The 19,437-nt window shown below is 50.5% G+C and overlaps 1 protein-coding gene across 1 annotated transcript; it reads left to right on the top strand.

The window, feature by feature from the left end:
- Positions 1 to 5,619: 5,619 nt before the first annotated feature.
- On the top strand, positions 5,620 to 10,994 carry LOC120103106 (NADH dehydrogenase [ubiquinone] 1 alpha subcomplex subunit 3-like). Its single transcript, XM_039111498.2, is given in 4 exon segments — positions 5,620 to 7,356; positions 7,359 to 7,376; positions 7,379 to 7,464; positions 10,932 to 10,994. Coding segments are annotated over 4 exon segments (393 nt in total). The 5' UTR covers positions 5,620 to 7,130.
- The last annotated feature ends 8,443 nt before the right edge of the window (positions 10,995 to 19,437 follow it).

The following is a 19,437-nucleotide window of genomic DNA, read 5'->3' as shown; positions in this document are numbered from 1 at the left end:
AGGCCTGGAAATTCTTCATGCCTCAGTTTCCCTGGCTGCTGCCTCCCCTTTCCAGTAACATGCAACTGAGTTTATAATTGACAACTGCTGTGGCTTGTGTTAATTTTTTAACATTAACATTAATGTATATACATAAACAATATGTAAAATTATATATTTATATGTCTGTATGTGGACATGTATTCGTGAGTATAAGTGCGTTTAGAAGCCAGAGATGTCCATTAACCCTGGAGCTGGAGTTACAGGTGATCATTAGCTGCCATGGGGATGCTGGGAAATGAACCCAGGTCCTCTGTAAGATCAACAAATGTTCTTAACCACTGAACCATCTCTCCAGAGCCCCTGACTGTTATTTGAGAACATAAATATTTTTCTTCTTCCTTTTCCTTTAAAAAGTTCAGAGAAGCAATCATTTGTGTATGTGAGGCCAATGGGACAGTTCAGTGGGTAAGAGCACCGGACACCAAGCCTGATGGCCTGAGTCCTATCCCCTGGACCAACAAGACAGAAGGAGAGAGCCATCCTCTGACTGCCACATGCCCACTGCACGTGCACACGTGCACACACGTACACACAATATGTAATAAAAGTGTTAAGGAAATGTACATTAGTGCCTTGATTCCCTGATGTGTCTTGGGGTCCTTTCCAGGATGAGACCTGAAATCAGGGGCTGATTGCAAAGCTTAGCAGCATTTCCTATGCAGAGAGCCAATCAGAGCTCAACTCCAGGACCCCTCATGAGCCACTCCTGCCCAGTGCCAGAGCCCAAGTGGCCAAGGCCGTCCACACTGCAGGAATAGTGAGCTTATTCACAGGCCCATTACCCCCTCCATGCTCACTGACTCCCCCTCCACTCCCTGGGCTCCCCACTTGGCTGTGTCTCATCCCCCATCCTCCGGGGCCTCCACAGCCTCCCTGATGTGTAGTCTCTGCCCATGCCCACCTGGGCTCTGGATGGTGTCAGCTCCATTTTCCTGAACTGAGGCATGGGGGTCATCCAGAGCTTAACTCCCGGCTCTCTGCCCCCGAAAGACCGAGCCTCTTCGTGGTGGGAGACTCTGCTCCTCACACGCCTGCTGGTACTTTCTATTCCTTCCCTGCCCCTGCCCAGCACCCAGACCTCACATACAAGGTCTCCAGGCTTTCGGTACCCTGTTCCCACCCACCCTCCTCCTCTCCCCAGTTCTCCTCTTTCTTGAAATTCCTCGTATCTTGTGATTTTGTGATCTGGCAAACTACAGCCGCCTGTTTGAGCCTCCCCATCTTAGGAAGTAGAGGTCATATTGGAACCTTAGGTCATTCTGGAAATGAGAAGCACAAACTCATGGAGCATGCTGGGAAGGGTATGGGAACATGGGAAAGCACTCACTGAAGCTACTGCTGCAAGTGATGTTCAAGCTTACCTCTGCCTCCTCCAGGAAGGCCTCAGTACCCTCTGCACCTTCTCCCACTCCACAGCTCCCGGTCCCGCTCTGTCCTTTCTTTGTAGGTTACAAGGCCACCGGGTGTTTAAAATCAAAATAACCAATGACTCTTCTCATACCAACACATGAGGGTACTTCTCGCCCTCAGTGCCCAACAAAGCAATGACAATAAACAGACACCTGAGTAGCCATACTGTGGTCATCATCTCTCCACCAGGAGCTTCTGGGCTTTGGTGAGGAGGAGGGCATGTTCATCCCTGGCCTCCACCCATCCCCCACCCCAAGGCTGGCCTGAGGGGAGGCTCCCCCACCTCCACCTCTGTACCTGGAGCTACAGCCAAGCCCCACCCCCCATCTCTCTCCTGCAGCCCCACCGCAGCTCTGCATCCTGCTAGCCTGATTGCCTCCCTTCCAGCCCAGAAGTCAAGCCTCAGCTGTGTGCAGTCCTACCCATCCCTTCCCTGAGCCTGTGGAAGTGTCTGGTCCTGGAGGGCAGAGCGGAGCCCAGGCGTGGGTAATCAGCAGCCTTTGCTCCAGAAGTCATTTGCGGGTGGCTTTGCAGTGCGTTCATGAACTCACTTGCGTTTCCCCCGTGACAGGTTTAACTTCTTAATCCTCTCCTGCTTCTGATACAGAGGCGAGTCTACCTGTTCTGAGCCTGCACATGAGGTGTGAGCGCTCCAAGTAGCACAGACCTAAGGAGCCCCCAGAATCACCAGTCCAGCAAGACCCTGGCCCTGCGCTCAGCCATGGGAACTCTCTGGCAAGGCAACCTTGCTTGGGAGCGACAAGGGCCAGCTCCTGACCGTGACAAAGGTAAACAAAACACACTCATACACGAACACGAATATATACATACATACGTGTACACACATAAATGTGCATACACATGCACACATCATACATACACACATGTCATACAGACACATGTAGACTGCATACACGTACACACATACACATAACACACATACACAGTTAATACTAACACACAGAAGCATGCATACATATATATGGACACGCAAGCATGTATACACACAGACATGCATACATTCATACACACATATATCATATATACACCATATGTGTGTGTGTGTGTGTGTGGTGTGTGTATGGTTATTCACACAGACAGACACACACCAACCTTTCTGAGGAAAAGGACAGGTTCTTCAGAAACTAGAAAGAATAAGCCCAAGCCCCTCCCCTCTTACCTGGCTATGTCCACAACCCCACCCCCACCCCAACTTCCATCACCTTTCTCCCCTCCCCTTGTGTTAGTATTCTGTTTAAGCTCCGCCCCCACAGTTACCTGGCAGCAGCCAGGTATGCTCCGCCCCACAGTTGCCTGGCAACAGCCAGCTGTGCCTGACACTATAAAGGGGGCTGCTGCCCCCTCCTCCTTCTCTTATTCCCTCTTGCTTTCTCTTATCCCTCTTGCTCTTTGTTCTTCTCTGTTCTTGCCCCCTTTCCATGTGCCCATGGCCGGCCACCTTTCCTCTCTTCTACTCTTCTCTCATTAAAACCCCTCCATGTGGAACCATGGTGTCTGGGTGTCTTCTGTGCAGGCACGGGCTGAGATTCGAAATCCTAAGACCGGGGAGTAGCCCCTCGGCAGCCAGCGTCCTCTCTCTACACTGCTCACTAGGAGTGCATCCCTGGGCCCTGCTAAGCTCCCATGAACCCTGAGAACTGGGGTTTCCCCACCTGGCCTGCTGACTCTCTGCTGATGCTGACCGAGGGAGATGCAGACGTTGGTGATAAGCACAGTGGGCTTAGCTGTGGGGACCCTCTCAGTCACCCACTGCCACAACAGAAGCAGTTGGAAGCCTGTGTTAACTGAGCATTCACTGAACATCCAGTCCTCTGTAGAGCTGTGCAAGCATAAGTTGGTGCCGAACAGACACTCAGCGAGGGTCTGACTCTCTCCTCTCCTTTGAGCTCACTCTGAATAATCTTATGTCCCCAGAGCCAAGATCTGGACTCAAACCAGGCCTGGCTGCAGTGAGACACAGCCGTTTCCACAGGCCCACAGTACCACAGAGGCTCAGTGACAAGGAGATGGGAAGAAGCCTTCCTCTAAGGAAGTTAGATGGACCTGGGCCTTGAAACCAGGCCCGCCATGGAGGTAAAGGATGACTCCAGACCCTTGACTCAGATGAGTTCCATGGTGACCTTAACCTTACCAGGAAGGAAGAAGAACCAGGCGTGGAAACCCAGCTTCTCTACTCCCTTCTCCACACACTCTGGACATTCTTCCAGTCAGTCAACAACCTGTCAATCAAAGGTGGGCTGTGTAGCAGCCCTGTGGGAGGCCTGGGAAGGAAGCTGGGCGTTCTTGACAGATACACTTCAGACCTTGCCCAAGGTGGTGGGTCCTCTGGGTGCCCGTCAGGGAAAGACGTCTACCTTGCCTGCCGGAAGGTGAAAGCATCCCCTAAAAATATGGGGAGGGGTCATCTGTCCTCTCAGGTGCTTTCCCCAGCGCTCCTGAGCCCTTATCAGGATAGACAATAGAGTCTTTGGGGCCAGAGAGGCCCTCACACGAGTCACCTTGAGCAAAGTTCTCCTGCGGACTTGAGTGGCTGTGAAACAAACAGGCAACAAGCTCCTGTGTCTGAGCCTACAGCAGGCACTGCTAAAAGGTCATTCATTCACTCAACAAACCATGCCAGGGCCCTGCAGAAATGGGAAGCCCTAGAGACACAACAAGTTACAGGAAGAGGAGGTCTCTGCTTTAATGGTGCTTGCATTTCTGATGCTGTCATTGAGCACAGACAGATGTGGTCTTGGGTAGGGGAGAGGGGCTGTCTTAAGGGATTAGCTCACACAGATGTGGAGGCCCGTATGTATGAAGTTTGGAAACTAAGGTGGGATTTGCATGGGACAATCTTCAGTCCCCAAACCTCAGATTTTGCTCTTTGGGGTCTTCCACGGAAGAAACGAGGCCCACCCATTGTTGAGAGCAATCTTCAGAGTCAATTGCTATCTAGATTCTAATCACATCAACGAATACAGGCTAATGCTTGACCAAACCTCCAGACACCACAGCTTGGCTAAGTTGATGCTGGAAATCCAGTCAGCACACACCCCACTTCCCATCCCCTCTCCGGCCTGACAGCCTGGTAGCCATAGTTCTGTGAGGTTCCTGAGGAGAGGAGAGAGTAATCCAAGCCTACTCAGGTCCCTCCAAGACAAAGCCAGGCAGGGGAAGAGGAAGTTAGACCCCCTTCAGGACTGGCTGTTAAAACAATCATTTATTACCAATGAAAGGCCCTTTGTTTCTTTCTCCTACAACGTGGCCATGTGCAGCTCTGGGGACCAGAAGTCCCCTATTTTAGGGCAGAAAGGATTACTCAGGTTGGTGGCACATGCACCATGGCTCCTGTCCTTCTACGTTGGTGTAAGGTTGACAACCATGTCAGCCACTAAGGCAGAAGGTGTGTGAGCACCTACACGGACACAGCCCAGTGCTAGAGATCTGCACCAGGTCTTTGGGCTCAGTACAGAAGAACCCTGTCAGCCTCAGAGTGCAGAAAAGAACCCTCTCCCCATGTCACCCTTAGGACGGAGGCTGCCTGGCATCTCTGTCCCAAATACTCAGGGGCCCAGGCTAAGGGAAGAAACTTCACTTTTGTGAGACTGTTACCCAACTTCTGGGGTTTCTGTGGGAGGAAAAGCAGAGCATACGGAATTCATGTGTTGCCCAGGCTAGCCTCTAACTTATTTTGTAGCTGAGGATGACCTTTGAACTCCTGATATCCTGTCTCTGTCCCCCGCCGTCAAGTGTTGGGATTACAGATATGTATCCACCATGCCCGGTTTAAGTTACACTGGAATTAGAACCCAGAACTTCTTACATGCTGGCCAAACACTCTACCAACTGAGACACATCCCTAACCCCAAGATGTGCTTGAGATTGGAACCTATTCTATCTACCTGCATTCCAATACCTGGACGAACCACATGGCCCCTGGCTATAAAAGCATCTGGGAAATACGGTCATCTATACATCTGGAGAGGAGGAGGGGAGTGGAGGGGAAGAGAGGGGTCCAGATCTGATGCGCATTGCTTTGCCGTACCACGGTATTTGACCTACAAATGCAATCTACCGTCAATCGATGCTCTGGTGGGAAGCTTAGTGTTTATTTGACCCATTAAAGAAATGAAGGACTTTGCCTGAGGCCCCGGTGCGGGGGATTTCATGAAGGGGCTTTTCCAAGGGTCCTTTGGGCCTCCCTAGAATCTTCTCCCCTGTGAACTGGACCAGTACTGCTCCATTCCGGTACCATGACACAACCGGAGGGTGCCCCCAAGATACTATTAACAAAAGGCAAATTCTCTAAAATTCAAATCATTTACTTTGTTAAGAAAATGTGACGATCACAGGGATTCAAGGTTAAGCTGAGCTCCGGTAGCAACAGCTCCTGAGATGCAAAAGAGAAAGGCAGCAGCCGGCAGGAGTTGTGTCCCCGGGGGACTGGCATCTGCCTGAGTGGAAGGTTTGGAAATCACTGGGGTTGGCATCTCCGGCTTGCAGCCACATGCCCTTGCAAGCGGCAGAGGGGCTGTAGAATCCTCTGAAGCAGCAGGTCTCAACCTGTGGATCTTGACCCCTTTGGGGGTCGGATGACCCTTTCTCTGGGGTCGCATATCATCGAATCCTGCGTATCAAATATTTACCTTCATATATTCATAACAGTAGCAAAATGACAGTTATGAAGTAGCAAGGAAGTGATTTTATGGTTGGGGGTCACCACAGCATGCAGGACTGTATTAAAGGGTCTCAGCGTTAGGAAGGTTGAGAATGCTCTGATGGACACAGCTGCGTGACCTGTCTGTCCTGTCCTGACCAGACAGGAGTCTCTGGCCATGCTCTGAAAAACAGCAAGGAGCAGAGAAAGAGGCATGCGTGGAAACAATGATCTCCAAGGGAGGGCAGGCTACTCCCCAGCCACAGCCTTTGAGTCCCTCACAGTGTCCATGAGGGGTCTTCGAGTAGTGGGAAGTGCTGTGGAATCTGCCCAAGTGTTTGCTACCCTGTGGCTTCTCCTCCTCCAGCTGATGGACAACTGACAGGCAGCCAGGTGTGCTAGGACAGTCACACTGTGTACACAGGGGAGTGGCTGCACCTGCTGTCTCACCTGCCAGGGAGGCTGAGAGTCATGTCCTAGGGGAAAAATTGGAAGGAATTAAGTATTCGAGTGAAGCGAGGTTGTTAAATAAAATACATTCTGGTTGATGAAGAGTGCCCTGCTAGATCAGTGGTTCTCAACCTTCTTAACCTGCAACCCTTTAATACAGTTCCTCATGCCGTGGTGACCTCCAACCATGAAATTATTTTTGTTGTGACTTCTTAACTGTAATTTTGTTACTGTTATGAATCAGAATACAAATATCTGTGTTTCCTGTGGAAGGGTCATTCAAGTCCACCTAGAAGTCGAGACCCATATTTTGAAAACCACCACGGAGGGCTGGAGAGATGGCTCAGTGGTTAAGAGCACTGGCTGTTCTTCCAGAGGACCCGAGTTCCATTCCTAGCAACCGCATGATTGCTCATAACCATCTGTAACGGAAGCTGATTCCCTCTTCTGGCCTGCAGGCATACATACGCTCAGGCAAAAAACGCTGCATACATAATAAGTAAGTAAATATTAAAAAGAAAGAAAGAAAACCTCAAAGTAGCAGAAGAAAATGTGATACCATTTCAGGATGAAAAAAACAGGACACAATACAGCATCCTCAAAAAATCTGTCAACTCGGTCCAAGACCAAGATGGCTGCTAGAACCTCCGCCTTCCTTAAGGATGCCTGGGCGAAGGAGCCGGTGCTGGTGGTGTCCGTCACTGTCTGGGGCCTCGCTGTAATGATTAACCCCTACACCAAGTATGCTAGCATGATCAACAGGGCCATACCCTACAACTACCCAGTGGCTGATGTGCTCACCATCCACAGGAGCCTCTGGTCCAAGCTTGGAATGGCTCAAGAACCTGCAAATGCTTCTGCTGATGGATTCGGTCCCGTCCCTGTTGCCCTCCAATAAAGATGTGAAAACTAAAAAAAAACAAAAAAAACAAAACAAAAAAAAAACAAACAAAAAACAAACAAACAAACAAACAAAAAAAAACCCAGAAAACAAAAAACTATCAACTCTACAGAGTCCTACAGCTCAAGAAGTGGTCTTAACAAATCAACTCTGTCCTAGTTTCTTTTCCAGTTGCTCTATTAAGAAGGCAAGGTTCGGGGTTGGGGATTTAGCTCAGTGGTAGAGCGCTTGCCTAGGAAGCGCAAGGCCCTGGGTTCGATCCCCAGCTCCGGAAAAAAAAAAAAAGAAGGCAAGGTTCCAGATGTGGTCCAGCACAGTGGAAGGCAAGGCAGCAGGAACCTGAATACAGCCCTTTAATACAGGCACGACAGGCTGATCGAATCGCTTTCACAGTCAGGAAGCAGAGAGGGATGAATGCATGCCGCTGCCCAGCTCCCCTGCTCCATTTTACACGGTGCAGGATCCCTGCCAGGGAATGGTGACACCCACAGTGGACGGATGAGTCTTCCTGCTACAATTCACCTGGTCAAGATCATTCCCCACAGGCATAACAAGACGTGGGTCTTCCAGGTGAGACTAGATGGACTCTGACAAATGGATAGGTAACTATAACAATACCCCCCACTGCTCTCTCGCTCTGTCTCTGTCTCTGTCTCTGTCTCTCTCTCTCTCTCTCTCTCTCTCTCTCTCACACACACACACACACACACACACACACACACACACAAACATGGATGCTCTGCAGATCTTCAGGGAGGCAACCTCCTTGCAAACTGAGTTTAACTTCCTACTTATCTCATTGTCTTGTTTCATTGTAGTGAAAAGACACCCTGACCATGTGTTTGCTGAATTCACAATCTCATCGATGAGGTCAAAGCTTCATTGTTCCCCTGGAGGAAACAAGCAAGCTCGGAATTGAACCCAGAGCCTTGCATGCAACCTGCAAGAATTCTTAGACCCCCAAGAATGCATGGCTGTTTCCTTTGACGGGATCTGATGGACTAAACACACATATTTTCAACTAATTAACCCACTTTAAATGAGACGAGAGTTTCATGTAGCTCAAGAAAGCCTTGAACCTACTATGTAAGGATGACCTTGAACTCCCCATCCTCCTGTCTCTACCTCCAGAGGGCCAGAGTCACAGGTGTGTGCCACCAGGCATTGTGGCCAATGTTGTCTTTGCTTATTTAAAACATTTTAAAATTATATTTAAAAATTGGGGGTGGAGCATGAGGATGCCAAATGCCGCCTCGTGCATATGAAAGACAGAGCAGCATTCAGGAGTCAGCACTCCCTTCCTCCATGTGGGTCCCAGGGATCGAACTCAGGTCTTCAGGCTTGGCAGCAAGCACCTTTATCAGCTGAACCATCTTGTCCCACTGGTTTTCTGTTTACGCTCAATTGTCAGCCTAAGCCATGGGAAGAGTCTCGCTCTCATTGTGATTTTATTTTATTTTACTTTCTCTGAGGACAAATGGTGCTGAGCGTCTTTTGCTTCACTCACGGGCCGTTTGTTTATCTTCTCTGGTGAAATGTTTATTAAAGCCTTTTGCCCATTTTTAAGTGGCTTATTTGTCTTGCCGTTGAGTCATGGGAGCCTGGATTTTTTTTTCTATCAAAGCTACAATTTCATAATTGCTTTGGGGAACAGAGAGAAGTTTATTTGTTGAAAACACAGGTTTGTGTTTAAGTCTTGGCCTGGCCACTTTGAGGTCCTAAAGTTCCCAGACAGTGCTCTTGTCTCCCCTTCCTCAGAGTAAGGGTGCGAATGTTCTGGAGAGAGCATGGTACCTAGCAGTTCCGATGGCACACGGATCAATGTCTGAAGCATGCATACTCAGCTTTCGTTCCCACAAGTGTCCTGAGCTGGGTACAGAGAACAGGGGAAGAGCAGACCCTGGGCTCGCCTGGCTTGCCCATGAGCCTGAGGCAGAGAAGACACAGCACCACAGTAAAACAGGTTAAACACATCGACAGGATAAACACATCATGTCACCCTATAACAAGCAAGGTACAAGGACAGAGGTACAGGTGGTTAGAAGGTTCTAGAATGCAGGAGTTCATTTGGGTGTAACCACAGTTGAAACTGACAGGGGTTTAAGCACACCACCTCTCTCTTTCTCAACCTCACCGTGTGTGTGTGTGTGTGTGTGTGTGTGTGTGCGTGTGTGTGTGTGTGTGTGTGTGTGTCTGCCTGCCTGCCTGTCTGTCTGTCTGTCTGCTATGTGTGTGCAGTGACTTTAGGGGCCAGAAGAAGGCATCCAGTCCCCTCAAATGGAGTTATAAGTGGTAGTGAGCTGCCCAAAGTGGGTCCTCTAGAAAAGCAGTAGATGCCATCTAACCACTGAGCCATCCCTCCAGCCCTCTCCAGGTCTTTCTGCCTCGCCCATCACCAGGGCTCTGCTCCTGAACCTCCTAATGGCTGAACCTCCTGTGAGCATTCACTCTGCCTCACCAACTCAGAGCAGGTTGCCAGAAGGGTCACTTGGAAGAAGAGGTCATAGGTCCTCCTCCCTTTGGGAGAAGCCTTGAAGCCACTCACCCATCCCTTCACACATCACTGGCCAGTGATGACTGGAATAGCCATTCCTCCATTAGGGGCAGGGTGCAAACAGACTTCATGCTGCTGCTTGGCTGTTCAGTTAACACTCCAGGGTTCTGTTGCTTCTGGTTAAGAAGGACAGGACTAGGGAAATGACTTGGGGGTTATGAGCACTTACTGCTCTTGCAGAGGATCTGAGTTCAGTTCCCAGCACCCATGTTGGGCTGTAACCTCAGCCCCAGGGTGTCTGACCCCTTGGACCTTTTGGGACATCTGTGCGCGCGCGCATGCGCGCGCACGCATGCACACACACACACACACAAACACACACACACACCCCACATAAATATATGTGGAGAAGGTATCTTGTTTCTGCCATGGCTAGTCAAGGAAGGCTTCTCTGAAAAGAAGTGTTGAATGACTGACTGTCCAACTGACACAAAGGAGAGAGTCATTCAGAGTTCTGGAGAAAGAGCATTCCCAACAGAGAGCAGCCAGGGCTCCAATCTTTCCAAATCAGGAGGAAGCTTGGAGCATTGGAAGGAAAGCCAGGTTCAGTAATGCCTGAGTCTCCACGAAGTGATGGGTTTCCTGACTCTTGTGCAGGGGTGGGGGTATGGCGGGGAGGGGGTGACTAAGGCTGCAGTCACACCTTCTCCATGGGCTTTGCCTAAACAGATTCCCACAGGTACTCCTGGCCTGCTTTTGCAGTTGCTGTTTTCTCCCTACACAAGATATCCAGCAGGGGGTTCAGCATGTCAAGCCCAAATTGCCACAACCCTATCATCTTCGGAGACCCATGCACTTTTCCATTAGTGGCCTGGAGGCTCTCAGGGTTCTCTGTGTGTAGAGAGAGCTTTTCTTCCAACCCCCAGTGGCAGGGGGGAAGCTTACCCCTCTCAGTCTGACATTGCTCCCACCAGGGAGGCGGCAGTGTTCTGAAACCCTTCAGAGCCACCATGGGGATCTCTGAGGCCTATTCCTGAGGCTCATATCCCCACAGGGAGCCTCGCCCTGGGAGATACTCTGCAAACCCAGCTGGGGCCCAGCTTTGCCTGCAAGTCTTGCTTCCCCTGAAGGCTTCCCTGACCCTCCACCCACAGGTCCCACGCTGCCAGACAGCTGTGAACACAGCTCAACCCCAAATCATAAGCTTACTTACATCATTGTTAGAATTCTTTCAGCCGTTTTACTTTCTAATGTAATCATGCTGTTCTCAAGCCCGAACTCTGTTAATGACAACCTCATGTAGTCATGTCAAAAGGTTACAAGTACCTGCTTGGGGGTACTGCTCTGCTGCACAGGCAAGAATGAGGGCCTGAGCATCAGGCTGGATGCACGCAGACCCTAGCCTGGCTGGCCATGCAAAGCTTTGTCCTATTGGGCCAAGCTCTTGGCTCCTCCCCCTTGTAGGTCTTCATTTGCTCTACACAAGAATTCCCAGCACAAGGGATTCTGGGAGATTACCGGCTTGAGGTACCTGGCCTTAGAGAATCATGTTATTCTACCAACCAGCTCTTTTCTATGATCAGTTCTGCTACAGCCTCTCCCATGGCCTTCTGCAAGCCAGGGGAGTCTGGGCAAGGTTTCTGTGAGCTGTTGTCATCCCACTGCAAGCCTGCCCATGACCACCTTCCTCCTTCGTTCATTACATCTGTTCTCTCATACTGTTTCCAGCCGGTCCTTCCTGTTTTTCTCACACTCCTGGCCATGCATGGTGGTACAGGTGGGTCACCCCAACTCTGGAGGGGTGACAGTAGGAGAAGGAAGAGTTCTATGCTAACTTTAGTCACACAGTTAGACCTTCCTTAGTGCTCTCCTACCACAGGGCCTTTGTGTGTCCATCCAGGAGGGAGCCACGCAGTGGTAGAACCCTGATTAGTTTGGAGAGGCTCTTTCTTTTGCTGTAGGTGAGGACCACGCTGCAGGGCCATCCCAGATGGCCTCCAGGGGATGGGCTGGGACCTCCGCAGTCAGAGATATAATGCAGCTCATTCTCCTGATCAGGTGTGCTTCTTCCTCATCCCTTGGCTTGAACCAAAAATACATTTTCCAGTAAGTTCTACCTATCCCCAAGGGAAGTCAGAGAGGATGGTAAACAAAGGGAATTAAATTATGAAGGCGTCGTGATCAATAGATCACACCGGCAAGGAGACAGAGTCAGGACCAAACCCAGTTATCTAGCCCCCGAGGCTGGACAGCGTAACAGTCCAATGCAGCTCTCACCCTGTCTCCCTCTCTGGAGCGGCTTTGTGAAGCTACCTGGAGTACTTCCCTCAGAGGAGCAGGCCTCTAATAAAGGGCTGGCTGCCCCGGGGCTGCAGAGCTCTACCAAGGCTCGACCCAAATCCATTTCACTTATGAGTTATCTTTGTGGCCACAGGATTGCACTCAATACATTTGGTGAATGGGACCATGAGTGGTTGGATGGATGGATGGATGGATGGATGGATGGATGGATGGATGATGGATGGAAGAATGGATAGGTAGATGGATGATGGCTGAGTGGATGGATGAATGAGTGGATGGGTAGATGGATGAATGGGTAAGTGGTGAATGGATGGATGGAAGAATGAGTGGTGGATGTGTGGATGGATGGATGGATGGGTATGTGGGTGAATGTGTGGATAGATGGATGAGGAGATGGGTCAAGGGGTGGGTGGATGAATGGATGAGTAGATGGATGGACTAGTGGATGGGTGGGTGAATGGATGGATGGATGAGTAGATGAGTGGATAGGTGGATGGATGGATGGATGGATGGATGGATGGATGGATGGATGGATGGGCAAAGAGTCCTCCTTTTGCACCCCACTATGGGTTCATGTCACTGTACCTATAGTAGGACCCTACATCTTTCTTCTTTCTCTTCCCAGGGTCCCACTAAGCCACTGACCTTGTGAGGGTGGGAATCCTGTCATGTTCGTCACTACAGTCACACAGAGACCACAAGTGCAGGTTCTCATCTGTAGACCCAGGAGAGGTTCAGCCCTGCAGGCTACAGGTTCAAGATCTGGGGAACTTCAGAGTTTGGCCTGACTGAGGTGTTTAACCGAGATGTGTGGAAAGCCAAGATGGGAAAAGGGCTCAGGAGTGGGGGTCAGCAAGATACCCTTGCTTCACTGAGGGAAAATAAAGACAGGAGCCCCAGATGGAGGGATGTCTTGAGTAATATGTGTTTGGATTGGTGCGTAAGTGTGCATGCTTGTGTGTGTGCATAGGTGGGGGCCAGGATCTTCCTCCTTTGCTCTTGGCCTTATTTTTAAAGACAAAGTCTCAGAATGAACCTGATGTTCTCCAAAAGGCATAGCTGACTGGCCAGTGGGCTCCAGCCATCACCTGTCTGCTCTTCCCACTCTGCCCTGGGATTACAGATGTCTGCTGATGTGCTCTGCTATTCAAGTGGGTGCTAGGATTCAAACTCAGGTCCTTATCTTGAACAGCAGACACTTTACCCACTGAGTTATCTTGCTAGCCCTAAGGGATATCCCTGATAAATTAAAACAGTCCACACCTGCAGAGTCCCCAGGGACACTCAGCAAAGTCTACTGTAATTATGATGAGGTTCTGGCTTCTTCAATGTTTATCTGGGAATCTTTCTGTCCCCCATCCCTCTTTTTTCTTCTTTATTTTCTTCTGACATTGCTGGACTTTGAACCCAGCACCTTAGGAATGTTAGACAAGTGCTCTAACCCCTGGGCTACAGCCAAGCCCCATCTTTAATTAAGGAGACAGCCCATCAGACCTGAGAACACCCAGCTCTCCCAGCAGTGAGCACACAGAACCATTCCTCCCCTCTTCTTCTATGAGCGATGCCCACACACACCTCACATACCACTGTATTGAGCATTCAACCATGTTCATGAACCCATGGTAGTCCATCACTGATACATTGGTCTGCAGATAGAAACTGTAGCCAGCATGGTATGAATTGGACCCAGAGACCTCAGAAGAATAGCAAGAGGTCAAAGTCCATTCTAGTTTGGGGACCTCCCACTCAGCCGTACTGCTGCTCCTCAGCCTCCAACATAACTGCACCCACACCCAGCCTCCCTTTTTCCTCCCCTAGCCCACAGGGCCAAAAGGAGATTATGTGTCTAGAAGGTTCTGGAAAAGTAGTCTGGCGCAGTGACAGCCTTCAGCTAACATGCAGCAAGAAAAACGAGTTCTGCAGGCTGCCCTGTGGCTGTTCACCCTCCTGCCCAACCTTAGCTCAGTCACAGAAAGGCAATGGCCTGATGCCCAGTCTGGGGGTGACAGGTCAAGTCCAGTTCACTCATTGTGTTGCACAGCCGCTACAGAGATTTTCTAGTTTTTTATACTATGTATCATGTAGCACCTTGGGGCGACTGTTTCCCTATCTAAGAGTAATAGTAGCATATGAGCCCCCAGAGTTGCTTTTCGGGATTGAGAGAGGCAGGAAGCATAAAGGCCAGCTACCATTTTCTTGCTTGCATTTGATGATGATGCATTACTCAAAAGGAGCAGCTTCCAGAGTCACCGGGGGTGGTAACTGGGGGCCCCAACAGCCAAGAGCCTGGGCACCTGGGGTTGCCCACCACTAATCCTGGCAAGGTCCTGCTTTGGGCATGCAGGCAAGAGGGAAACACTTAATTCCCTGCTCGCCTCACAGACTGGGAGGTAAAGACTTATGGGACAGAAGTCACTTGATCCATACACGCATGGCTTTACTGATACAGAATCCCTCCTCTTACTTTTGAAGGTGATCTCGTGTTTGGGGATTTCCAGGCTTTAGATCTCCTCAGACCTGCTAGGAGCACTTGGCTTTGCTATTTGTGTGTGTGTGTGTGTGTGTGTGTGTGTGTGTGTGTGTGTGTGTGTGTGTGTGTCCAAGGTGTAGATCCTCAGGAGCCATCTCCCTTGCGTATTTGCGTCAGAGTCTCACTGGGACCTGGGACCTGCCAACCAGCCTAGACTGGTGAGCCAGGAATGCCCCTGCCTCTGCATTCCCACTGCAGGGAATGAATGCTGGTTCAGTATATAGCACCACACCCAGCTTTTCCACAGGCTCTGGGGATCAAAGCCAGGTCTTCACACTCACATGGGCGAGCATCTCCAGATGAGCCACCTCCCTGGCCTCTTCTCTTTTGTTCTCAGCCTTCTCTGACACCCAGCTCTGCACACCTACCTGCCTTGCCCCTCTCTCCCTCTGGATGGCTTTTCAGAAAGAACACGCAGCTGAACTCAGAGACCCCAGCAGGCTTTCATGTCATTGGTCCTTGCCACAGACACTCACGCTCACCCTGATGTGGCTGCCGCTGCTACTCTGGCTCCTACCTTGGAGCCTTTGTGCAAGCTGTGCCCCTCCCAGAATAGCCCCCACCCCCACTTCTTCCATGATCTCTGGGCAAAGCAATGACACTTCTCCCAGAGTCAGGGCCAGGTGTTCCCATTGTCTGTGGCCTTCCCATCCTCCCTCAGGATCCTGGTTCTGGGGACACAGGAGAGCAGCCTTTCGGAAACAAAAGGGATCATGGGAACTGTACTGGGTTCTTTACACCAGTGGCCGGGGTGATTGTTAAAGGGTTTCTTCGTCTTTCCTCAGTCCCTCCTTTGTTTATTCAGCAAACATTTATCAAATACCAGCTTTGAGTCAGGTCCCGCCTGCCTGCGGGCACAGCCTGCCTGGCTTTGTGTCACTTCCTCTGCCTGGCTCTGTCTCAGCTCCTCCTGGGGAAGGCACCTGAGAGAAGGATCCCTCAGGAGGACAGGGGTTCGCATAAACCCCAGCTCCTCCACCTCCTAGGGGGGATCAGGCAATATCTCTTTGCTCTTGGGTCTTTCCCCTTTGTGAAGCTAGGGAATGCATATTTAGAGGATGGGACAATCAAGGGGCAGATTTGTTCCAGAGCATGTGGAAACATGGGGACCACCTGTAAGTGAGGCCTTTGGGGCCCTGGAGCAATGGTCCTGGCAGACACACTGGTTTGGGGGAAGCCACCTCTTTGTATGGGTTCTGCTCTTTCACCAACAGTGACACGGTTGGGCTATCTGAGGTCTCTCCAGCTTGGAGAAGCTCTGACTCTGAGGATAGCCAGAGGCCTTGGAACAGTGACAGGCAGGCAGGCAGGCAGGCACACACCACCAACAGGCAGGCACACAAGCAGGCAGGGATGGCCTCTCTCATAGCTTTTCTAAGGTACCACAGATAGAAATCATGGCCTCGGAAGACACTGTGTCACATAGGCAGTGTGCCTGCTACCACCTAGATGCCCACAAGAGGAAAGCACCCAGCAGACAGCCTCAAGCATAGGTTGGGACACCATCTTTATATTACAAAACTTGTAGCGATCTAAACTTGGGACCCAGACAAGCTAACCAGAAGTAATTTCTGCCCCAGGCAGTGTCTGTGGGGCCTCGAATGAGGGACAGCAGTTTAGACTCTTCTCTCCACACCGAGCTGGTTTTATCCCTGGCTTTCCTCACTCTTGATAAGTGCTGGGGAGCCCACCATACCTTGTACCTTCTGAAATGTTCCAAACAAAAGAACTACTATCCTGGTGTTCTCCCTCCCTCTCCCTCTCTGCACGTGTGTGTGTATGTGTGTGTTCATGCATGCATTCTGATGTGTATGCGCATGCGTGTGGAGGCCATGTTGGCATCAGGTATCATCTGAGTTGCTAGTTGCTCTCCACCATAGTTTTTGAGACATGGTTTCTTACTGAACCTGGAGCTCACTTGATTAGCTACGCTGGCTGGCTGAGATCTTCGTGTCTTTGCCTCCCTGCCCCAGCACTGAGATTTCGGGTTTCTATGCTTTTCACATGGATTCTTGTGGTCAAACTCCAATCCCTATGCTCACAGGACAAACATCTCACAGACTGAGCCATCTCTCGGTCTCCTCTCTTGGTTCTCATCTCCATCTTTCTTGCTTCAGGTGCCCCTGTTTGTTTGGTTCTGTGTTGTTCCATCCAGTTAGAAATTAATTCTGATCGCTGCTACATGAGCCCATTAACCCGTCTCCTGCCTCAGAGCCTTTGTGTCAACAGACTTACTTGGTTTGGAAGGGCCTCGTGCATCCCTTAAAACTCAGTTCCAAGAACACCTCACCCTCACCCCCAAAGAATTTCACACCAATCTAGAAGCTTCCGCAGTCACCAAGTTCAATGCCTCACTGCCTAAGTCAATAGACTATTTTCAAGGCAGTTTCTGGAGTAGGAGTCCAGGGGAGACTAATCTGTTACCAGATCAGGAGAAGTAGATGGACAGACTGACTGACTGACTGACTAACTGACAGAAAAGGAGAGAACACAAGGGTCCCTCCCTTCCTGGGAGTCCAGGGGAGACTAACCTGTGACCAGGGCAGGGGAGAGAAAGAAAGAAAGAAAGAAAGAAAGACAGACAGACAGGCTGACTGGCTGGCTGGCTGGCTGGCTGGCTGGCTGACTGACTGACTGACTGACTAACTGACCAACCGATTGACAGAGAGAAAAGGAGAGAACCCAGGGTCCTTCCCTTCCTGGACTCAGTCACCTGTTCACTTCTGCTCACTCCTCCCAGGCTGTGACTCACTGAACAACTCTTTTCCAGCTGCAAAGGAGTCTGGGAAATATACTTTTTTCTGATTGTCCAGGAAAACCCAACTGTGCCATAACCAAATGGACACTTGTCCCATGTCTGCTCCAGGGCTGGCATAAGCATTGACCATCAAAGGCTGTGAAGTCCTGAGCTCAGAGCCCGGCACACAGTAGGTGTTCTTTGACTTCTTCACCAGAAACAGATTCCCAGGGGAGCAGGCCCCTCTGCAGCCAGCTGCCTCCTGATTGAATGCAGGATTCTGCTGTCTCACACAGGCCCAGCTTCTAGACTGTTCTGTCCCTTTCTCTTCTCACCTTCCCCAGTCTGGGCTGGAGCCACCCTCTTCACCTTCTTCCCCCTACACTTCCATTTGAAAAGCACGGGCTTGCGATGAGCTGAGACAGCCCTGCTGGGCACACTGAGCTGTGTTAACTCCATGTCGGGCACAGAAGGCCTTTGCTTCTCTGGCTGTTGATGCCTCCCCATGCCCTACACAAGATGCAGGAGCCCCAAAGACACCTTATCTTTAACTCTTTGCAGCAGTGACAGTTAGAGGCAAGTTTCACTGACCCCATTTTAGAGATGAAAAAATCGAGGCCGAGGGGTCATTAATGTAGTGTTTCCAAACTTATATGAATTTTTCTCGCAGAAAGAAAATCCAAAACTCATATTTCAGACCAGGTCACCCCCCTCAGATGTCAGTCTGACATGAATTTCTCAAAAGTCCAGTGAGTGCCTGCCATTAGCACAGGGTGAGAGCCTTCCAGAATTGCTCCAGAAACTTCCATGAGCATGCCTCTTTCTAGCCATGTCCCAACTCCCCTAGGACACTCTGAGTGGCTGGGGGCTGGGTCCAAGTGGAGAACTCTTGCCCTGGTGTGAGGCCCTAAGGACAAAACCCAGTTTCAAACTTAGGCTTGCAAATATGTGCTGATCAGCAGAGATGGGGGAGGAGCCCTATGAGTAGTAGAGAGATGGCCCTCAAGGTAGTGGAGACAAAGGGACAGCAAACAGATGAGCTTGGCTGAAGCAGAACGGGTATTTGTAGACAGTGACAAATGAGGCCAGGACACCAGAGGGACTGGGCAGAACGGGCCAGCCATTTAGATTTGAGTGGAGAGGCTTTGGGGAGCCCTGGGGTGTTCCCACAGCCAACACATGGCAGAAAAGGCATGTTAGAGCCGAAGAGAGCTGTTCTGAATGGTCTGGGAGAAGAGCCAGGCACAGGGAGCTCCCTACAGCAGAGGGTACAGTCAGGGCTGGGGGCGGCAGGGACACGGTAGAGGAGGGACAGTCACTGGATTGGGTGTGACAGCAGCCTGTGCCTTGAAGCCAGGTTCAGTCACCTGCCCGTGATAAGCCAACTGAGGCAGCTAATAGTAAAAACAGAAAGCAGAGACTTATTCGATGTGGCTGCATCAGGAAGAGGGACAAAGACATTCGGTGACATCCCTGAACCCATCTTTGGGGTCCAGATGTGAGGTCAATGTTTAAGGGCTCTGGCTGCTTTCCAGAGGACCTCAGCTCAGTTCCCAGTACCCACGTCAAGCAGCTACAACCATCTGTAACTCCAGCTGCAGGGGCTCCAACCTTTCTTGCCTTCAAGGGACCCTCTCTCTGCACTCACGTGCACATAAAAACACATGTGTCTACATGCAATTAAAAATGAGAAAAATAGGGGCTGGAGTGATTGTTTGATGGTTAAGAGTAACAGCTACTCTTCCAGAAGACAAATGTTCGGTTCCCAGCACCTAGAGGTCAGCTCACAACCACTTGTAACTCCAGTTCCAGGGGATCCAATGCCCTCTTCTGGGTTCCACAGTCACCAGGCATGCATTTGTATGCGGTGCACACACACACATAGGGAAAAACGCCTATGCACTTAACATAA

This window comes from Rattus norvegicus, chromosome 5 (genome assembly GCF_036323735.1).
Source record: "Rattus norvegicus strain BN/NHsdMcwi chromosome 5, GRCr8, whole genome shotgun sequence".
Taxonomy (NCBI): Eukaryota; Metazoa; Chordata; class Mammalia; order Rodentia; family Muridae; genus Rattus; species Rattus norvegicus.
This window is presented reverse-complemented; position numbering and strand designations above follow the sequence as displayed.